Below are 16,399 nucleotides of genomic sequence, written 5' to 3'. Positions count from 1 at the left end.
CTTATTTTATAGAAAACTGAAGAGAAGTTAAATCAGTTGCCCAAGGTCACACAGCTATTACATGGTAGAGCCAGGATTTGTCTAATGCCAACACCTATGCTCTTAACCTTTATAATACTATAGTGCAAGTGAACAAGGATTTTTGGAAAGGGAGAAATTTAAGCAGAAGGTCTATATTACATTCCCCAGCAAGTAAAGCACTAGTGACCTCATACAATGACTTTTAACTCACAGTATGTTTTCAATTCAGCTTCCTAGAAAATGTTTTCCATCAAAACTACCATGAGGTATCACCTTACTATGGTCAGAATGGCCATCATAAAAAGTCTAAAAATAATAAATGCTGGAGAGGGTGTGGAGAAAAAGGAACCCTTCTACACTGTTGGGGAGAATGTAAATTAGTACAGCCACTATGGAAAACAGTATGGAGGTTCCTTAAAAAACTAAAAATAGAGCTACCATATGATCCAGCAATCCCACTCCTAGGCATATATCCAGAGAAAGCCATAATTTTAAAAGATACATGCACCCCAATGGTCACTGCAGCACTATTTACAATAGCCAGGACATGGAAGCAACCTAAATGTCCATCAACAGAGGAATGGATAAAGAAGATATGGTACATATATATATAACGGAATATTACTCAGCCATAAAAAAGAATGAAATAATGCCATTTGCAGCAACATGGATGGACCCAGAGATTGTCATACTGAGTGAAGTAAGTCAGACAAAGACAAATATCATATGATATTGCTTATATGTAGAATCTTTAAAAAAAGGTATAAATGAACTTATCTACAAGACAGAAATAGAGTTACAGATGTAGATTTTTTCAGTATAATCAGATTTTTTCTGTATAATCAGATTTTTTCTGTATAATTTTCTGTATAATCAGAAAAGATACAAGCACCCCAAAGTTCACTGCATCACTATTTACAATAGCCAAGACATGGAAGCAACCTAGATGTTCATCAGCAGATAAATGAATAAAGAAAATGTGACATATATATATATATATATATATATATATATATAGCCATAAAAAATGAAATAATGCCATCTGCAGCAACAGGGATGGACCTAGAGATTATCATACTAAGTGAAATAAGTCAGACAAAGACAAATATCATATGATATAGCTTATATATGGAATCTAAATAAATGATACAAATGAACTTATTTACAAAACAGAAAGAGACTCACAGACACAAAACAAACTTATGGTTATCAAAGGGGAAAGGGTGGGGAGGGATAAGTTAGGAGGTTGGGATTAACATATACACACTATTATATATAAAACGGATAACCAGCAATGACCTACTGTATAGCACAGGGCACTATATTCAATATTTTGTAATAATCTATAAGGGAAAAGAATCAGAGAAAGAATATATATACAACTGAATCACTGTGCTGTACACCTGAAACATAATACTGTAAATCAACGATATTTCAATTTAAAAAAAAGAAAAAAGAAAATGTTTTCCAGTGGAATTTGCCTTTATTTTTAAAATAGAAAGCAGGGGGGAAACTAGGTTGGCTTTAAAAAATGAACTTCTGTCAACACTGCTGAAATGCTCTAAAGCAAGAAGAATCCATAATGACTTACCTCCTACAGTCAGTGTGTTGGCAGACTGCCAGCCAAACAATCTGCTAGGATCAAAGGGCAATAATGACTGAAAAAGGGGAAAAGTCAAATCAGAGTTAAAAGTTAATTGATTCTAAAGTGAAGTAAACAAAATCATATGAAAGAGCTTCACAGGCAGTTCAGCTTCCCTTCTTCAGGGCAATTAAAAACTTTTATCCTTCTAGACATAAATTCTTTGAACACAGAGCATATGAGACATTTTTCTACATTAATAAAAATAGAACTGGCTATGTTCCTTTTAAAGACTCTCCTCACTTCAAACTATGTCTGCAAAGTATACCCTCTTTTGATAGAACCAGCATCAATTATAATGTAAAAATGGCTTTAGAAGTCCTTTGGAATCAAAAGGCAAGAGGACTGAGAGGCTAGAAAATGTTACCACCGTAAATACAACAAGGTGTGCTGAGGCAGGTCAGGAAAGAGTGAGACAACTAGATCAAGGGTTAAAGGAATGTGATGAACAAATCATCACTAACAACAGCAAAGAAAAAACAGCCAACTAAGATCAGGTCAGTCAGACAAGGTTTGAGAGCAAGGAGCGCTGGCTGTTTTGAAATCTGTAAGCCAAAGGTTTAGCAAAGACAGTAAATAGATGGTGGGAGGGATATAGGAGACAACAGAACTCTTAGGCCAAGATCTGGATGGCTAAGAAATGAGCAGCTTTAATTTTATTTATGTATGCATGTATGTATGTATGTATGTATTTACTTATTAATTCTTAGTTCCCAGACCAGGGATTGAACCTGGGCCATGGCAGTGAAAGTGCCAAGTCCTAACCACTGGACTGCCAGGGAATTCCAAAGCAGCTTTAATTTTAAATTAAGGGAGAATCTTGTGGTCTATTAAGGAAGGAATACTCTTCCTAAAATAACAGGACTAAATAACTGCATCAGTCAACCTGAAAACAGAACAAAGAACAACCTGAAACCTCTTATGTTTTAGGCTGATTGAATCCACTTTAGGTAGTAAAACTATGTTTTTATATAATCTACTTATATCTAGTTTATATACCAATGTTACTCAAAGTGCTGATCTGCAATGAGATAAGAAGCTTGTGATAAATATAAATCTAGCTTACTGCTTCCTTCTTTGAGAAAGTCTTGCTACATAAAATCAAAACAAAACAAACGAACCAAAAAAAAAAAAACCTACCCTGCTGACACATACAAGCAACAAGCAGTTCATGGACTGGGACCTGCCTGGGGACTACATTTTTAAGTAGCACCAGTGTGTACCCTAAAAAATTTCACATTAGAGTAGGAGAGGTTTTGTACCTTCATAGGATTATAGAGTTTAGATTGAACTGAAGACACTATAGGAATACTTGTACCCAGGAAAAAAAGCAAAAGCCTTTTGAAATGAGAAATGAGCAAAAGAGTGTCCTTAATTGAGGATACCAGGATAGGTTTCAGGGAATCTGTGAATTCCTCTGAAATATAAGCAAAATTATGTGCAACTTTTCTGGGTAGAGGGTTCATAGCTCTCTCACATTTTTTAAAAAATTTATTGTTTTTGGCTGCGGCACATGGGCTCTCTAGTTGTGGCACGTGGGCTTCTCTCTACTTGAGGCGCACGGGCTCTGTAGTTGCGTCACGCAGGCTTAGCTGACCGTGCGGCATGTGGGATCTTAGTTCCCTGACCAGGGATCAAACCCGCACCTCCTGTACTGGAAGGCAGATTCTTAACCACTGGACCACCAGGGGGAAGTCTCTCACATTCACATTCTTAAAGAGGTCTTTGTCCTGAAGGTGACTTAAATAAATAAACAGCCCTATTCACTGAGAAGAGACAGAAATTATCAGTGGTAGAATGAAGCAGCTTTCAATGAAAGTAGCAGACAAGTGTGCTGGCCAACTATCTGTCTGCTCTCAGATCCATTTCTACCTTTCCCATGTTCTGCCCTGAACTGCAGAGAACTGCATTTCCCAAACTCACTTGCCCTCTGGCTACCAGATAGGTATAGCCATGAGAGAGACAACATGGGAGATTAAAGGTGCCAAGAGGGGAGAAACCAAGATATTTTCCCCTTCTTTATTTTCTAGGGCATCTCTTGCATGGTTCCAGCCCTACCCTCTCGTCCCAGCTCCCAGTAGGTAGCCCGGTTGTGATTTTAGCTCCCAGAGAGGCTACAGCTGTTGGGTTCAGACAACACCACTTTCTTGCAGCCTTAGGGGGTGCTGACTGCTTCCTTCTTTGTTAATTTTTGGGTTGTCTCATCATCACACGTTTGGTTTCTCCATTTTGCTATCATTCTGTGTAAGTAAGTCCCTATATTAAATGTCCTCCATTTGGAAGACCCAGAGTGGTTCCTGTTTTCCTGGCTGAACGCTGACTGATACTCCTAAATACTGTACCTGAATCAGGTGGTAGAGTGTAATATCTGGTGGCAGGACACTAGGGACAGTGTACTGTGGGAAGAGAGCAGCTTTAAGCTTGGGGTAAGGAGTTAATGCCATCTTCAGTAGCTGGGGATCTACTTTCTTCACACAGTTCTCATGTTCTTCATTCTGAACAACCTAAATAAAAAGATAACATGGTATAGAATAATGTTTTTCTCTTCTTCAAATTTAAGTCCTTTTTTCATAAGTAGCCTGTGAAACAAGGTTAGCTTGATATAATAGGTGGTAGTGAAAACAGCACTGGACAAGGAGTCAGTAGCCAATCGTTCTAGTTCTGGTTCTAAGACAAACTAGCTGTATGACCTTGGTCTAGATATTTAATATCAGGCAGGCTTCAGTTTCCTCATCTACAGAATTAGAAAGTTCAGCTAGATCAGTGGTTTTCAAACTGCATAAGGAAAAGCTGTTTGAAAAAAGGCTCTACTGCAATATTTAAAAATTTCAGATATTAAATAGTAAATATTTTACAAGAAAAAAACCTAATAGACTAGATGACTCTTAGGTCCTTTCCTCTCAGGTCTCAAGTTATTCTGACTGATTTCTGACAGGTGATCAAAAACAGGAAGAATAAATAACCATGAAGTTAAGGTATACTGCAACAATCTAAAAGAGGTGGTATTAAATTAAGCTAGCATCAGTAACAAACTTTTGCAGATTAGATGTTTAACAGCATTCTTAAGTTCCCTCTAACCAGCCACACTATACTTTCAAAAAAGCAGAGACGGGCAACTTTTCACTGGATTCCTCAAAAGAGTTTTTAAGGGTAGCTAAAAATTATGATTTCCTTTTTAACTCTCAAAGAGGTCAAATAACAGAGAATAATTCCCAAGTCACAGATTTAAAGTATACTTACTCCAAGGAGCAATTAGATCTTGATTCTATCCTGAAAACAAACCTGGAGTATTAGAGAACAAATAAACAGGAAAAAAATCACTATACAACATTCAGTTGCCCCTTGGTATCCACAGGTGATTGGTTCCAAGACCCCCACAGATGCCAAAGTCCGAGGATGTTCAAGTCCCTCATATAAAATACTGTAGTACAGTCAGCCCTCCATATCTGTGGATGCAGAACCCCCAAATATGGAGGGCTGACTACAGCAGTCTCCTTTCAACTTAAGAGGATACGATATAAAGTTTAAAAATTCACCCTTGTTTTATGCTCTTTAATCTAATGAAATACTTGTAAGTGGTTATATCAACTGACCTAGAAAATCCACCGATATTTCTGCTAAATTTAAAATCAGTCCTATTTTGCCATAACAGGTAAAAGTGCTGTCCATACCTGGCTGACGCCCCCAGGGGCATACATTGTGGTAGCAAGGGCCAGGAGGGTATGTCCTTCCAATAGCATACTGCTTACACTGGCCTGGTTGCTGGGAATCAGTATCTGAGCATTTGCAAGGCTAGCCTGGAAGATCAGTTTGGGATCTGAAAATAAGAGAGTACATTTTTCTCCTTGAGAGAGAGAAATACTAAACTAAGGATTACATAATTCAGAGAAAGAAACTTAATTTTTAACTCTATCCACAGTAAGAAGGATTTTCTAAGTTTAAGAGCAATGGGAAAACGTTACAAAGGAAAAAAAAGAAAGATTTGTCCACATAAAAATAAAAACTTCCATTCAAACAAAGAAAATTGAAAGGTAGTAATGAACAAGGGCAAAAATCAACAACAGATGATAACCTAACAATTAATGCCTTCAACAAAGAGCTCATATCAATACAAAAGCCCAAAATACTGACTATAACAGATAAATGGACAAAAGAAATAACCATTTTACAAACAAGGAAATATAAATGTCTGACACATAAAAATACATAATTCATTAGCAATAAGGAAATGCAAATTAAAATAGTAATTAGATGCCATATATCACCTATCAAATCAGCAATGATTTTTAAACATATTCGTTCTCAAGCACAGAGCTGGTCAGTGTGCACAGAAGCTGGGACTTACAGAAAAGAATGGTGTAACCCTCCTGGAAAGCAATCTAGCCTTATATCAAGAACCTTAAAAAAAAAAAAGAACCTTCAAAATGCACATAATCCCAGACCCAGGAATTTTATATCCAGGAACCTATCTGTACTAAGGAAATAATCTGAAACAAGCACAAAAATTTTATGTTCAAATATACTCAAGATTATTATTTATAATAGGAAAAATTGAAAACAGCCTTAATGTCAAAAAATGAGAGGATAGTAAATTAAATAAGAGTATTTCTATACAGTGAAATATTATGTAGACATAAAATGGTCACTGTCTCTAAGAACATAGGAAAATTCTTATGTTATAATTACTATATGAAAAAACACAATATAAAAATACATAGATGTTTCTGGTTATATCCCTAGCACTTACAGACTGTCACAGGTAGGGGATAAATAAATATTTGTTGGATGAATGAAATACAATATTGACTAGGTTTAAAAAAAGTATAGAGAAAATAACTAGAACAAAATATATTAAAACATATCAAGAGTTCCCTATGGATAGTTATCTTCCTCTTCACTTAAGCTATCTACCTATTGAGGTGTTATCTTGGTAGTTGTCTGTGGCTTCCTATTTTTTTAATTATTATTTTTTAAAAATGAAACATGTTACTTTATGATCACCAGAAAAATAAAACAAAACCAAAAACCCCTCAACCCACATTATGAAAAAAGTTATTCATTAGGAAAGAAATCAGGCATTACATAAAAGTGGCTGTTGACACTCCTTGCGTATGTTGTGGCTTGGCCTGTCCCCTTTCCTGAACCTCTAGAATAACACCCACTAAGCCCTCAGGGGTCACAGGGTTTTTCTACCTGATTATAACCAGAGCAAGGCTCTCCATCATTGGCTCCACTAGAGAAGACACAACAATCCCACATATACTATGGATTTATTTTCACTCCAACTGGAGTTCCTTACTGAAAGATTCAGGGCAGCCATTTGGAAGACAGACCACCTCCTCATGGAAACAGGGTGTCAGTCTACCAAAGAGCAGGAACCTGTGATGAACTGGTAGGGTACGAGATAGCCAACATAACCACACATGCTATCTGCTCCAAGTCTGGTTTTCTTCACTGTCAAGAGGCTAACATTTTTGGTCTTTTGCTTTTTAAATAAAGCGTGAGTCTAGATTATGGTCAAATATTTGTCTACAGCTAGACAGTTTATTCAAAGAGTTCGCAATTTAAATTCCATTCAACGACCAGTTATTTATCCAAAGCAAGTTTTATTATTTAATACAATACACCCATACCTGTTAAATTACTGGAAACTTGTCGACACTGAACTAAAAATTCAAACCAAGGGTGAGCTTCATGTAATTCTTTTTTTTCCAAAAAGGGACAATTTGGAGGACTAAGTCTGTATATAAAACAAACAAACAAAAAAACTATCTGATTAACATAGAGGATAAGACAGACAATTACAACCATGTTTGCTCAGGTGATAACTAGCATAAAAAGAAAAAGAACTTTGTAATTAAAAAGTAAATATAACACAATATAATCCCAGTCTTGTGTTGTGTTTTACATATGCCTTATGATCTGGAAATAGAGAATTTTAGAGACAGGGATAATATCACTTACAATGTATTTCCTACTGTGATGAAATTTTACCAACTCTGTATAAGATTACCACCAGATATCTTTGCACTTGAAGATACGCTGTATTGGTTTTTGTTTTTTTTTTTTAACAACAAAAGCTCTTTAGCTTTTTCAAACTTAAGAGGTTTTTGAAAACCTTTACGTAACTACAAGAGAAGCTGGGACTAAGCAGTTAAGGCTCATAACAGGTCCTCTAAAAATACAGCTTTTAAACTTTCACTTGCCAGTAGCTTTGAGGAAAACATTTCTGTGTTCAAAGTAAGTCTTAATGATATGAACAAGAAATACACCCTTTGCTTGACTTCCTAGTCTTTACTACACAAAATAAAATAAAAATGTTCTCCTTAGCACATGAATGTGGGTTCTGGAATCAAACATAAGTATAATTAAATCTAGCTTTACCAATTACTAGCTGTACACCTTAAATAGGGCACTTAGTCTCTCTCAAAGCTTCAGTTTCCTCATCTGTGAAATGGAGGAGTAACCACCTCACAGGGTTTTCTGAAGATTAAATGAGATAATGCATGTAAAGTACTAAGCCTAGTGTCAAGAACACTGTAAGCACTCATATGTTAGAGACTACTACTATTTTTATTATTACTGACCCAATAGCAATTAACACTGGCCACAGATAACGATACTGCAGGTTGATCTTAGATATCAATATATATTGATATCTGTCTATCTAAATATAAGCTTTAGAGCATTTCTAAGATACCTTGCAGTGGCGTTGAATTCAAAGTTTTTAACATTTGCTTGGTAATGAAAATATCAAAGAAGTCCAAGTTAACCTTTAGAATCCTCCCTCTTTTAAACTTGTAAAGCATTTCTTTCTAATTTCTAGTTATTTAAAAGGTTAACAGAGATGTTACAGAATTAGCATCACCAAAAAACACATAATAAGCATTTAGTTGAATGCAGTATTGAACTAAAAGATGTACCAAATGTTAGAGTGGGAGGAACTACTTCAAAAAGATCAGTATTCCTCACGAGAATGCTTAATATTTTCCTAAAAGTCACATTCAGAAGTAGTACGGAAAGAGGGAACATGAAGGCCTGCTCAAGGACAAGTTAATTCTTAGTACTCACTTGTAATAGTCAAGAAAGACATAAAGAAGATACTGCAGACTGTGTTCCAAACAATAGAGAATGAAGTGACAATGGAAATCCCAACCATCTTTGGACCTATAGTTTTGAACAGGGAGGGTATCTTGCATCACGCCCCCAATACGGTTCAGTCTTTTGAGAAAGAGTTCAAAGTCTTCTAGTTCAGATGTAAGAAAAATTCCATTCCTATTGGGCAGGTTTAAATAAAAGATGGCAAGTTAAAAAGTTGCTATATTCAGAGCAGACCAAATCATTTCCATTGTTAAGTAGTCTCAACTAGTTAAAAGTATTTACAAATTAATACTGCCAATTCTTACCCCATAAATATGTTCAGACACACATATTTTGCTAGTTTCCAATAAAGGTTTCTGCACCACTGTAGTATTTTAATGTAGTAATGACAGTCTCGAGTTATATTAAATATTTCAAAAACCTAAACTAAGCCACCTCGATTACTTTGTTTTTACTGAAACTGTACAATCCAGCGTGGCAACAGTGGTTAAATCTTGAAGCTAGATGCTTTACACACTGAGGAATTCACCAAAATATCCAAACAAAATCATTAAGAAATTAAAGCAGAATAATTTAAATAGACCAACCATTAAAGAATAGAAATTTGCATTTAAATTTTTTTATAAGTTTACTGTTAAATACATCATACATACCATTAAAGGAGTATAGAGAACATATTATGTGGAGTTTAGAGAAACACTGCATAGCCACCACCCAGATTACAGAACACTGTACCTAGAAGTCCTCTGTGTATTCCTCCCCCTTTACATGCGCTTTGCCCTCAGAGGTGACCACTATCCTTACTTTCATGATAACTATTCCCTTACTTTTATTCACCCATATAGTTTTACCACCCATGTGTGTAACCCCAAATAATATAAGGTTTGGTTTTGCCTATTTCAAACTTTATATAAGAAGGGAACATCTTAGATATATTGTTGTCTTGTTTCTTCTACTCAACATTGTGTGATTTATCCATGTTGAAACATTGTGTGATTTATCCATGTTGATACCCATGGCTATAGTTTTTTAGTTTTCATTGTTATATAGTGTTCCACTGTATGATTATACTACATTTTACTTATCTGCTCTAACTTTGATGGCCATTGTTCCTAGATTTTTGGTAAAATAAATTTCCATTTCCATGATTACAAATAAGGAAGAGCATCTCACATGTTTATTGGCCATTTGTGCTTCCTCTTTTGTGAAATGTCTATGTGTGCTGGTATCTTTCCCCTCCAGATCCAAGTTCTACTCTCCTGCTCTGCATCCCTGGAGGCTCACCTGTATGGGTTGCTCTAGAAGACTCCTGTGCCCTCAGGTTTCTGTTTTGGTTTCGTCTCCTATGGGAGACTCCCATTGGGAGATAAGAATTAAAGAAAAAGGGAGGATGGGGATACCTGGGCCCTCTCTGTGTGAGGTGACAGCAGGTTGGCTAACATTCTCCACTAAGAGACACAACTCCTGCCAGGCAGCTCCCTTGGTCTCAGTAACTGCTGTCTTCCTTTGCCCTGCCAGGCCTTTTAGAAAGCACACCCTACTCCCAAGGTCATGAAGATATTCTTCCCTACCGTCTAAAAGCATTATAATTTTTACATTTTACATTTAGGTTTTAAAATCTACCTGGAATTGATTTTATGCATGATATAAGGCAGAGGGTCCAATTTCATTTCCCCCATATAGCTATTTAGTTATCCCAACCCCATTTGTTGAAAAGACTATTCTTTCCTCCAAAAAGACTGTTCTGCAGTGCCACCTCTGTCATATATAAGGTGAGCATACATATATGTCTGTTTCAGGGCTTCCCCAGTGGCACAGTGATTAAGAATCTGCCTGCCAATGCAGGGTACATGGGTTCGATCCCTGGTCTGGGAAGATCCCACATGCCATGTGGTGCCATGCACCACAACTACTGAGCCTACGCTCTAGAGCCCATGAGCCACACAACTACTGAGCCCACATGCCACAATTACTGAAGCTCGCATGCCTAGAGCCCGTGCTCCGCAACAAGAAAAGCCACCGCAATGAGAAGCCCGCACACTGTAATGAAGAGTAGCCCCTGCTCACTGCAACTAGAGAAAGCCCGTGCGCAGCAACGAAGACCCAATGCAGCCAAAAATAAATCAATAAAAATAGTTTTTTAAAAAAAGTCTGTTTCTATGCTCACTCTTCTGTCTTAATTGCTATAGCTTTAGAGTAAGTTTTAATATCTGGTAGGGCAAGTTCTTCTTTTTCAGGGTTGTTCTTGACCCTCTGAATTTCCATATAAATATTTATAATCAGCTTGTCAAATCCATTGCTGGGATTTTCATTGAGATTGCACTATGTCTAAAGATCAACTTGGGAAGAATTGATAGCAGGCTTGTCTTGTTCCAAATCTAAAGAGAATGCTTGTGATGTTTCACCATTAAGTATAATATTAGTTGGAAGATTTTTTGTTAACATCTCTTTAAAGTTAAGGAAGTTTGCAGCTATTCCTAGTTTGCTAATAGGTTTTATTATAAATAGATGTTGAATTTTATCAAATGCTTTTCTGTATCTATCAGGGTGGTATGATTTTTTCCCTTTAATCTGTTAATACAGTAGATCTCACTAATTCATTATTGTCATAATTCATGTTAAAACACATACATATTATCTTTATAAACAATCAAGTATTAAGCAAAATATCTGATAAGCATACAAGTTATACAAAAGTCTACTTTTAGCAAACAAGAAGAAAAGGATTTAGTGCAATGAAAAGAACTGTGACTAGAAAGTCAGGGGTAAAATGATTGAAGCCTGTAAGTAACTGGGTTAGGCAAAGCTCTTAACTTCTTTAGATCTCCCTCTCCACATCTTTAAGTTGGGTAGGACAGTACAGTTATACTTCCCCAATAAGTATAAACCTAAAAGAATACATGGGAAATAATTTTAAGAAACTTAAAAATTAACAAATATGTTAAGTCTCATTATTTTGACAGCTTAGGGAGATAGGTTGAGCTCTATGAAATTGCTGATATTCAACCATTTTTCACCTCTACAAATGGCAAGTTCACATGATTCAAGCTAACAATTATTTTTAGAAATGAATTAAAAGTTTAAAGTCTTGGGCTTCCCTGGTGGCGCAGTGGCTGAGAATCTGCCTGCCGATGCAGGGGACACGGGTTCGAGCCCTGGTCCGGGAAGATCCCACACGCTGTGGAGCAACTGGGCCCGTGAGCCACAACTACCGAGCCTGCGCGTCTGGAGCCTGCGCGTCTGGAGCCTGTGCTCCGCAACGAGAGAGGCCGTGATAGTGAGAGGCCCGCGCACCGCGATGAAGAGTGGCCCCCGCTTGCCCCAACTAGAGAGAGCCCTCGCAAAGAAATGAAGACCCAACACAGCCAAAAATAAATAAATTAATAAATTAAAAAAAGAAAGTTTAAAGTCTTCAGTTATCACTTCAAGTGATACTTCCCCTGTTTTCTTAATTGAGCTGTCCTCTTTAGTTCAAGGCCATACATGGCGTACGGGTGCAGTGATAGTACTGAGAAGAGTGGGAAACATTATAGGATACTAAGGTATCCTCATCGCAAGCTCTTGTCACTTGGCCCTTGTATCCCCATAGATAGCTTACCATTTCTACCCCAAAGCATATACAGTGTTTTGGGAAGAACCTTCATGTAGAATTTGAGAGCCTATTCACTACCTAATGTGATTTTAAAACCTCAATATACAATAATGCCCTTTCAATTTTAAAATATCAATATTATGAAACAATGTTGCATTGGATTTATGGCATTTCAGAGGAAAAGTTGCATCACTGTATTTTACTGTTCTTCCTTTTACACATCCCCACAGTTTACAGTACCTGGCCAGTGTATCTAAAATTTCATTCCTCATGTAGTTGTTGCAGCGAGTATTCTGATCAACAACGTCAACAGTCAGAGGGGGCCATTTGTTCTGCTGAAGTGAGGCATAACTATTCCGGGTCTGAAATTCTCCAATCCACAAGGTAATGCTGAACCAATCATGGCGAGCTGTGAGGTATCTCCAGAGGGCTTCGGGAGAATATGATTTGTATTCTACATTAAGAACAAAATACATTTTAAAATAGCAATGAATGATGATTATTGACACAAAGCTCAACACTAATTGAGTAAATATGATGATCTGGACAAATATCTATATAACAGATGAATTATTCAGGCCCTCTGCTTCTTTTACTATTTTCCTCTTTTGTGGTGTTGCTCATTTTATAATCGATATATTAGCCCTCTTTTCCCTTTTCTTTTAATATAAATAAAAACTCTGGCTGTAATAATAAACACGAATTTGACATCCTATGAATTATCACTGTTTGCCAGTGTTAGTTATTCCCCAGAGCCCTGGTATGATACAGATCCTCAGTTTAAATAGGAAGAAACCAAAGACTATTTGGAAAAACAAAGAATGTCACTCTGAGGCTGGGAAGAGAACTCTTAGCCTTGAAATCTCAATTCACTGAACCACATGACTTTTCTCTTTCACTATCACATTATAAATCCCTTACAAAAACCTCAAGAATAAGGGCTCAATGTAATGACTTGCATTTTAAAGTAACTGAATATATTTCTTCCCCAAAAGGAATTCTAAAATGAGGACACACCAAAATATTCAAATACCAATGCCTTATTTAATCCTCATTCACTATGCTCAGATTTTAGGCTCTTTCACACTTGCCTTCTGGACTTATCCTGGGGAGAAGGATGGATTCTTGTGTTAGTTGATTCCACCACTGAGCCCAAGTTAACACAATTCTGTGATCTTGCTTGTTAAGTTTATCTGTATCTTTATGATCATATTTCAGGAATGAGTCCAAAACAGACTTGTGCTTGAAAAAATCTTGTTCCTTTATCCAATACCTAAGAGAGTGATATGAAATTTTTTTTAATTTTGGAGGAAAAAGCATCATTCCTTTTTCTCTGTTCAAGAAGTTCTACTCTTTTGGGGAACACAAAATTCAATACTCTTAATTTTGTATTTATTATCTTAAAAATATATACGATTATGCACATATTGAAGTGACAGGGAATTCCTAAGTCTCTTCTAGATGATACAAGTTTTATCTTCATAAGGCATGTAAGCTCAGTTCCACATAAGAAGTCCATACTAACAGTTATAAGCTAAGCCTTGTCTACAATATTCTTCCCATGTTATAAAAAGGGGGCTAATGAGACTACCTGGGAAAAGACTGGATCTGCATATTTTCTTGGAAATGTCCTGAATAAAACTTCTCAACTTGATGCACGAAGTCTATTGTTCTTTTTTCTTTTTCAGAAAAATAATTTTTTTCTTTTAAAATTTCAACCTTGAATAGAAAGTAATTTTTAAAAAGTAATTAAAGCAGTGACCTCACAAAAATCAAAAACATTTGCAAAACAAATGTCATGATTTTAAATATTTAAGAATTGTGTTTTGTAGATAGCTAGTGGGAAGCAGCCGCATGGCACAGGGATATTAGCTCGGTGCTTTGTGACAGCCTGGAGGGGTGGGATAGGGAGAGTGGGAGGGAGGGAGACGCAAGAGGGAAGACATATGGGAACATATGTATATGTATGACTGATTCACTTTGCTATAAAGCAGAAACTAACACACCATTGTAAAGCAATTATACCCCAATAAAGATGTTAAAAAAAATTAAAAATAAAAAAAAAATTAAGAAAAAAAAAAGAATTGTGTTTTGAATTTTTGAGGCAATGTATGTATTCGCACAAATTTTCCTTTACCACAAATGCAAAATGATCATTTAAAAAGACAGAAGAGTTGTCATACTTTTACTTACTGGGTATTAGTTGAATATTAAAATAATTCGTTTTGAAGTTTCACCAACATTTACTAGAAAATGTAAACTACTTGGTCTCACCTTTACCTACCAAAAAGTCCCGTATGTTTTTATCAGTTGTATAGAAGCATATCTTGAGCAACTGGTCTTTTACATTAAAGCCCTGAAGTAAACATAGAAAATCAAGAAAACTTACATTTTGTAATGGAGCTATTTTGAACATAAATATATGTTAAATACAGAAGTACTCTATTATAGACATATGCCTTGTTAGAATTCCACAACTTTTCAGCTCTTGTAAACATTCATTTTCTACATTTATCATGCATATTTACTGCCTAACCCTAAAGTCCTTAAGGCACTTTGTTTGCCAGAAGAAAGGCAGCACACAGAACAATTTAGGGTAATGCCAGGCTACCATAGTACCAAAACTACAGCTATCTGTTATGATGATTCACTTGAAGACAGAAGTCTGTGTAAATAACAACCTTTACATAGTTTCACTCCTCTGAACTTCCAGAAAGTTACTGTGGGCAAGACCTCAACCACGCAGATGAGGCCCAGATCTCAGCTTTGTCCAGGAACCCCACCTCTAGGACATTCCCTTCTCAAATGAAGTAAAACCATGGAACACAAAGTAAAGGTAAAAGCCATTGGAAAGTTCAAATGGAGATATAAGAGGTCACACAGACAATAAAGAATGTCCCCCAACAAATAATGAGGTCCTGTGCATGCTCTGACATGTGTGAAACCTTTCATGAGAAATACTGTCTCCTTCTAATCAAAGTACCAAATCTAACAGAGAACAAATGATGGAAATTCCAATCAAAAATTTCTTCAAGAAAGTTCTTAGTACCAAAGAATGTTTCCCAGTATTACTGTCATAATTTCCTAGTAAAAGTTACACAAATTTCTTAGTTTGTGACACATCTATGAATACAAATCAATTTTTATATCAACCAGAAATTATATTAAATACATAAGAGAACTTCTCTTACATTAGAGACTTTATGATCAAACAGATTATGCCACTTACCATATTCTTCAAAAGCTCAGAGGCTTCCTTTATATTATTCTTTTTCAAATTGTCAAAGACCAAATCTAGGCCTATTCTAATCAACTCCTCGAGTCTTTGAGCAGAATGACTGTTAATCCTAAAGAAAGTTTGTGCCTCTGGTATTTTGTTGTTTAAAATGGCATTGGCAATAACTTCCTAGGAAAGAAGGAAGGAAGAAAAATATTTGCTTTTTGAGTACCTTTTTATTACCTTATTATGATTATCAACATGGGACTTATACATTTACTGAGTACCTCAATAAGGGACTTTTACTGAAAACCTTCTACTAGATTTGGGGCTTTGCACAGGGGACATGAATTGACCAAAAGATGGACTCTGCTCTCTAGGAGGTTTTAGACTAGTATACGAAATGCAAATAAAGCACTGATTATAGTACTGTATGATAAGGGTGATGACATAGGTATCCCAGGGTTCCAGGGAGGAGGGTCCAGGAAAGGAACATCTAAATAAGAGAGATGAAAAAAAAAAAAGGTTTCCTAGTAGAGATGACTGATAAAGTAAAAGTTTTAAAGACAAGTATGTGTTACATACGTTTATTGAAAAAAGAACATGCGTTCCAAAAAGAGAGAATATTATATGCAGAGGCATAAAGACAAGAAACAGTATCAAGCATTCAGAGAACTCCAAATTGCTTAATATAACTGGAGAAAAAGCTGAAGAGAGTAGCAGGCGAGACTTGAAAGAAAAGCAAAGGCTCCATCATAAAGGGCATTGTGTGTGTGAGATGGATTTTATCCTGAAACTTATGCAGAGCCACTGAAGGATCTTAAAA

The 16,399-nt window shown here is 36.2% G+C and overlaps 1 protein-coding gene across 4 annotated transcripts in view; it reads right to left on the bottom strand.

Moving 5' to 3' along the window:
• The window catches only part of SPG11 (SPG11 vesicle trafficking associated, spatacsin), a 76,229-nt gene that overhangs the window by 38,496 nt on the left and 21,334 nt on the right, over positions 1–16,399 (bottom strand). For all 4 annotated transcript variants that reach the window (XR_003002580.1, XM_024740601.1, XM_024738784.1 and 1 more), the window contains exons 11-20: positions 15,586–15,762; positions 14,641–14,712; positions 13,948–14,075; positions 13,448–13,629; positions 12,597–12,810; positions 8,735–8,938; positions 7,297–7,403; positions 5,335–5,480; positions 4,006–4,167; positions 1,613–1,679 (exon numbers count right to left, since the gene is read on the bottom strand). Coding sequence is in view for 3 of the 4 variants with exons in the window: in XM_024740601.1 (XP_024596369.1) it covers positions 1,613–1,679; positions 4,006–4,167; positions 5,335–5,480; positions 7,297–7,403; positions 8,735–8,938; positions 12,597–12,810; positions 13,448–13,629; positions 13,948–14,075; positions 14,641–14,712; positions 15,586–15,762 (1,459 nt within the window). In the remaining variant the exon portion in view is untranslated. The remainder of the gene's footprint in view (positions 1–1,612; positions 1,680–4,005; positions 4,168–5,334; positions 5,481–7,296; positions 7,404–8,734; positions 8,939–12,596; positions 12,811–13,447; positions 13,630–13,947; positions 14,076–14,640; positions 14,713–15,585; positions 15,763–16,399) is intronic.

Source organism: Neophocaena asiaeorientalis, unplaced genomic scaffold (assembly GCF_003031525.2).
Source record: "Neophocaena asiaeorientalis asiaeorientalis breed wild unplaced genomic scaffold, Neophocaena_asiaeorientalis_V1.1 scaffold1040, whole genome shotgun sequence".
In the NCBI taxonomy this organism is placed as follows: Eukaryota; Metazoa; Chordata; class Mammalia; order Artiodactyla; family Phocoenidae; genus Neophocaena; species Neophocaena asiaeorientalis.
Note: the sequence above shows the minus strand (reverse complement) of the source record. Positions and strands in the feature narration are given on the sequence as shown.